Here is a 6,784-nt window from a genome sequence, read left to right on the forward strand (position 1 = left end):
TTTAAAGATGTTCGTCCAATGTGGGCATAAAAAAAAAATAAAAAAAAAAATATCTATATATATATATATATGTATATATATATATATATATTTGTGCGATGGTATAAAAAATGCAACCTTATCATTAAAAAAAAAAATCCAAAAAAAACATCATTTCCTTAAAAACAAACAAAGAATGTGTGTATTGCAGATTGATAGTAAAATAAGACGGAAATTAAACTCCACATAATACACACCACTTCCATTTTCATGTTTCTAACATCACACAAAAAATACTGCACAGCTGCTTTCTGCAGGTCAATTAAACAGAATCGATCAAGTATAGACAAATCAATTATCCGCCAAAACAGAACATCACGTATAGACATAACACTAACGATGTTCAGGGCACACTATGAGAGTGCTTTCATGGTTGATCACGACCCATAGCCTGTCCCCCAGGAGGAGCCATGACAAGCACTGGCTGAGCATTCAAAGCATGGTGTGGCAGCCTTCGACGAATCTCCCGACCTTCCTGGCAGAGTGAGCATGGATGACACAAGATATGGGTGAAAATGTCACAAGTGGTTTCCAACTGTTCCCGTTGCATCTCATCATCAAAAGCGCTTTCAAAACACCCATAGTTTCGCGCTAGAGCCTCGCAATTTCCCTATTAAAAAATCAACCAGTTGATTAGTCTAAATGTGGTTGGAAGATCAAGGGCCTTAGATTCTTCAGCAGAACACAGGTTAGTAGAGGCTTCAAATCATTCAAGAGACATTGAATAAGAAGCAGAATAGCAGCTGACCTATTGTCACAATTGAGTGGTGGATCCTAATGCATATACTACTTTGACCCATACTTTCCAAAGAAAAATGAAAAAAACAAAACAAAACAAAACACAATAAGATTGAAAATGTACTTAGGTGGAATCGAAATTGCTACACAAAACTACCAAAATATAAGAGGATAATTTCATCTACACCAACCAAACCTCAAGCCAAAGCACAATACTCTCACATTAAATAAGGGTTTGGGAACACATGTCCATGTTCTTTGCCCATGTAATTACACTACATGATTACATCCTTAATTACACACAGCACCAAAAGCAACAACCTAATAATGCACGTCAACATCAAAATCACCATTATATTGAGGACCAAACCCATGAATGTCAAGCAAGGGCTTAACACATTTCCAACAGCTTGTTAAATTAAAGGATGTTGATTAATCTTATTTCCTGTTAAACTTTTTGTCAAAGAAGTTTGAGAAATAAAGACAAAATATTTGAATGCATAAATCTAGTGTCTGTTTAGATTAACTAAGGCTTAGATGTTGTTGTTGAACATCCATTTTAGTCATAAATCATGTTAGCTGACCCCAAATCGATTTAGGACTAAGCCTTTGTTGCTGTTGAACATCCATACACATAAATTTCAAAGAGCACAATATTCAAAAATTTTAGGGCTATGGTTTCAACGACAAAATTCATCAGGGAACATTTAAAAAAAAAAAAAAAAAAAAAAAAAAAAAAAAAAAAAAAAAATACTGTCCACTTTTTGCCCATATCTCCCTTCCAAAGAGAAGGAAAAAGAATGATTCAAAGAAAGGTGCCAAATAAAGACATATACAGTAACTTGTCAGTAAACCATTTATATTCATCAATGAAATCACTTTCCTAGATGAGCTACCTATATTGATCTCACTAACATACATGTTAATGAGATATACAAATGCTTTTTAGCTATCACCAGTAAGTGGTGTCTCCTATCAGGTCACAAATTGGTAGTAAATTGAGCTACAAAATATCAAGAGTCCAGTTCATATATCCAAAATCCACAAGGCTGCGTCCGCTACACTGAATCTCCAATTTGTGTTTTCAATTGTTGGAAAAAGCCAAAGGGAAAGTGCAAACAAACCAGGTGCAAACAAGCAAGTTGGACTAGTAATAATGCACAAAAGAATGGTATTAAAGTAGAAAGTAAGATATAACAACTACATCATTGACTAAAAGAACTTGCCTCAAGATTAAAAGTACGACGAACAGCAGTACGGCTTGTATGTGAAAAAAAAGGAGCCAAAGAGCACCCAAATAAGGAATTTCCGATCAGGTACAGAGCAGCATAAGACAAGCAATGATTAGAAAAAATCCCCGTGGTTGACGTCAGCCTTTCGACATTACTTCCATAGAGAACACATGGTACCACACTTCCAAGAAGACCTGAAAATCAAAATATTTGGCAAGGGTAAGAAAAGTATCACTCACACATATATGCTTTTGCACAAATTAACTAAGGCATGATACGAAACCTGGATAAAAATGAGTGACCTCAATAGAACCCGAATCAAAGCCCAAAAGTGTATATATATACATATGTATACATATATATATATACGGGATAAAAACTTGAACTGGCACTTATTATCTGCATTGTTAATGATTTACAGAGTCTCAGACTCTCAGCCAATGTTTATTCCATTACTTCAGGCAAACAGCTAGTCAACTTGTACAGGAATTGTTTACAGATCCAGTTTTATACAGGTTTGATACTTGTGAATTAGATAAAAACAAACCATGATATTTTCCAGTCAAGCTTCCCCTTCGCTACTACCTGAAACTATATATCTACAAGCTTGATCGTGTTGATAAACCATACAATACTTCCTTATTATCAAACAGTCACAAGATTCCTATCATCGGAAACAGCCAAACCTTCCCTTGCAAAAGCAAATTTATAGTATGAGGGAGAAGAAATGTTTGAGCGAAACTGGATGAAATTCATTACAATGCGGTTATGCGGTCTAAATTTAATACCATGCATGAACCTTATAAGAATATTCTTGGCAAGCATAAACATTTATTCCTAGTTTAAGATATTATATTACTATAATCACATGCATTGAATCAAAGCATGTCACTAGAGAGCTTTTGGCAAGGGGACCTAAGGATATGCCAATATGGTTCTAAAACAAAACAAACGACAGTAAGCCAGTTTAGTCAAATTTCAGAGAAAACTGTTGGCAGGAAGTGTATCATGGAAATTTCTTTGAACCCTTGCTCTAGAACTATAATTTGCAAAAGTAACTTTGTACTTTCACGGCTTTACTTTTAAAGATCTTTTCAAATCTAGGATTCAAACTTCTTAAGCTCCAATAGCAATTGCATATTCACTAGCAAAAATTAATCAACAGACAAAAGCACAGCAAAAGCTAAGACTACAGTCTATAATGCTTTTGACTCAACGGATAAAAGTAATCTCTCTTCCAATGTCATAGATTTAAATTCCACATAAGAGCTTGAACTTACTGGAAAAAATATCCCAAAGGCCACACTTGGGACAAGGGAATGGGGTAATTGAGTCTTCAACAACGAGGCTTGCGTGGAGGCAATGTTACTTGGAAGAGGCAGCCGTGGTTCTTATTACAATCATATGGGGATAATCAATTACACAAGAAAAGGGTAAACATTATCTTCATTTTAAGGTAATGGACTCCGAGCATAAATCTATTTCCTATCCTCCCTCTTATTCTCTCATCCAAAAAAATTACTAACAATCACCACAACCTCCTTTCATTAAGAGGATCTTTAGTCAAATTCTAATACGAAAACATACCTAATAAAGCAACCAATTTTCCTACCAACGAAATTTAGGTGTAAAAATATCACGAAAACAGCATATAGCTCCCGCAAAAGCTAAGGTTGCACGCAACTCCGAACACCCTCCTTACTGATCTATACATGGTAATTGATGGTTTCAACATAAACCAGAACCTAATTTGTGTCATCTACAAATGATTATATGACATTCAAGAAACAATGTCAACCCATGTGCATCTACAACTGATAATAATATCATTGATATGACATTCAAGAAATTATAAAGCTATTTTTTTCTAAATGCAGATTACGCAATACCCATTAATATGACATTCAAGAAATTATAAAGCTATTTTTTTCTAAATGCAGATTACGCAATACCCATTAATATGACATTCAAGAAATTGTAATAAATGTACGAAAAAATTTCTGAACGCAAATTGCGTATTACCCATCAAAAGCAATAAGAAATCTCATATCTCTCTCCAGAAATCAATCCAATTCAACCAAAAATCATAATCAAAATAATCAACAAATTCTACCCACAAAACCCCAATTCGACGCATGATCAAATAACTCATAAACAAGCAACAAAATCAAAATCAAAATCAAATTAAACCCCAAAATCAAAAAAGAAAGAAATACTCACAAACTTCAAGATCACTGCTAAAAAAGTCATCATTGCGACCAAGACAAGAACAAAGCTCAGAATTCCAAGGAGTACGGCTCATCATAGGTTGACCAACCACATCCATAGGAATACCATCAGCAGACCAAGCATAGGTTTCCGCCACTTGAGGCTGAGATACCTTGGGAACAGGCGGTTGATTCGGCGGAGGTGAAGGAGGAAGCTTTGAATCATCAATTGGGTTTGATTGGTTGTTGTTGGTGTCGGTGGTTCGTAACAATGGGCTTGATTCTGATTCTGATTCTGATTCTGGGTTTGATTGGTTTGCGTTAGTTTTGGTGGTTCCTATCAAAGGGGTTGATTCTTCTTCTGGGTTGTTCGCCATTGTTGGGTTTTCAACATAAATTTGAAAGAGTTTTGTTTGACGATAAATTGTAAAGAGTTGAAACTAGAGAGAATGATGAACAACATTTATAAGCGCCGTGTAAATATAGGTGGAACTGTGGAAGTCACGAAGTAGCAGCTTCATTTGGTGCGCGGACTTTGGGGTAGAGACGTAGGTGTTAAATTTGGGTCGGGTTGCTTTTTTTTTTTTTTTTTTTAATTTTTTTTAACAAAAAATTCATAAAACTCTGTATCATCAAACAAATTGATACTCCCTCCGTTTCATAATGATGTTCCTGTTTCGCAAATCGATGCAAAATTTTACCCATCTTTGACCGCAAATATCTTTAATCTCACACTAGCAAAAATTATAAAAGTTAGATATTAATAATCTACTCACCAAGACGAATCAAACTAGATCCCACATGACTATATTTGCTCTTATAGATTAAGAGAAATTTAGAAGATTCTCTCTTTCTTAAAAAAGTCAAAGATTCAAAACAGGAACATCATTGTGGAACGGAGGGAGTACTCCTTTTTTTTTTTTTTTTTTTTTTTTTTTTGCATCACTTTGACAATTGCACTATTCACATACTATATTTTACTTCATTTTTTCATCTCTAAAAATTGAATAAATGTTATTATATTATATATCATTAGATTCGTCATAATATCTAGTTTCATAATATAATTTTGTTACAATTTTTACTAACACACAATTAAAGATATTTATGGTTAAAGTAGCGTCTCGACAAATGTGCCGGTCAAAGTGATGCATATAAAAAAACAGAGGGAGTATAACAAATATTGGCAGGAACGAGTACCGCTTTGGAGAATAGGGTTTCGTTCTTGCGGAGGTCAGAGGGGGTTTTCTCTTGCGTGTTCAAGCTTGACTACCCTGTTCTGGGGGTCTGCTCTTTGGATAGGATGGCAGAGGACATTGTTGAGAAGTGGTCGAACCTTAAAATCACGGCGGAGGAGGACGATATCGCGGAATTGGGAACCTCCGAATCGAGTACCCAATAAAGCAAACTTGCTCTCTTTCGGATTGGAAAACACTTAACGGTGAGATCGTACAACTTTGATGCTATGCAAAAGACTCTGAAACAAAGTTGGGCCCTAAAACGTGAGGTTTGTTTTCCGTAAAATAGAAAATAATTTGTTCATAATCCAATTTTTTCATTGGCGTGATAAGGAGAAAATCCTAGACGGTGCTCCATGGAACTTTGATAATTAATTGCTTATTCTGAAGGAAATTATTGTTAATGAACAACCAGATACTATTGAACTGAAATTTTGCCCATTCCGTGTTCGATTTTATAATTTGCCGTTGGACAGTAGATCGAGTATGGATGTTAAAGTTATTGCTGAGAAATTAGGCGTGGTTATGGAGGTGGAGGAAGATGAGTTGAGGTGGGATAAATCTCGCAGGGCTAGAATTATGATTGACACCTCTAAACCATTGCAACGAATTCAAAAAATCAGAATTAAGCAGGGGATTGTTACGGTGGTACACCTCAAGTATGAAAGGTTGTCTACCTTTTGTTTCAGGTGTGGCATAATTGGTCACACTAAAAAGGATTATTAGAATGTTGGCGAAGATGAGGAGCTGCAGAAGAAGCAATGGGGTCTTTGGCTTAGAGCGTCTCCTCGCAAGGGTCGAGCTAAACTCACGGAGGAAGTGGCTAATCTTCGGTCTGCTTCAAAAAAGGCTCTAGTGCTCACTCATAAAACCTCTTGCTTCAAACTTGATCAATAGAAAAGGTGTGGAGTAGGGAAGTTCTTCAATTGGAGAGATAGAGAAGGAGTCTATTCCTTCATAATTGGTTCCGGTGGGTGAAGTTTTGGAAGCGGGGGGGTAGGGGTGTGAATAGGACTGTGGGGGAGTTGGTAGGTGGGGCTGATCAGGGTGAGGGAAAGGGTGGGACACAAGTTGTAGAGGGAGAGAAGGATGCTGCTCTGATTTTCAATGAAGGGGATGGGGGTTTGGTAGGAAAGATTTCGAGGACGAGGGTTAGGAGGGTACGGAAGGTGAAAGAAAGGGGTGATGTGTGTAAGATGGATTATGAGGGAGAGGTGTTACTTGGGAAAAGGAATAGGGAGGGGAATGAGAGTAGACTGGAAGTGGAGAGTGTTGCAAAGAAATTAGCTATGGTTGATGGTGATTAAAATGGATGGCGAGTGGAGAGTGT

At 36.4% G+C, this 6,784-nt stretch overlaps 1 protein-coding gene across 1 annotated transcript; it reads right to left on the minus strand.

The window, feature by feature from the left end:
- Nucleotides 1–137: 137 nt before the first annotated feature.
- LOC145617975 (cell number regulator 8-like) lies at nt 138–4,710 on the minus strand. Its single transcript, XM_081672751.1, has 3 exons — nt 4,230–4,710; nt 2,004–2,203; nt 138–649 (listed from the first exon to the last, which is right to left on the minus strand). Exons 1-3 carry the CDS (start codon nt 4,591–4,593, stop codon nt 407–409), a joined length of 807 nt encoding a protein of 268 aa, XP_081528877.1. The 5' UTR covers nt 4,594–4,710; the 3' UTR covers nt 138–406.
- Between the last annotated feature and the right edge of the window lie 2,074 nt (nt 4,711–6,784).

The sequence above is a fragment of the Chenopodium album genome, chromosome 26 (assembly GCF_948465745.1).
Source record: "Chenopodium album chromosome 26, dcCheAlbu1.1, whole genome shotgun sequence".
Classification (NCBI taxonomy): domain Eukaryota; kingdom Viridiplantae; phylum Streptophyta; class Magnoliopsida; order Caryophyllales; family Amaranthaceae; genus Chenopodium; species Chenopodium album.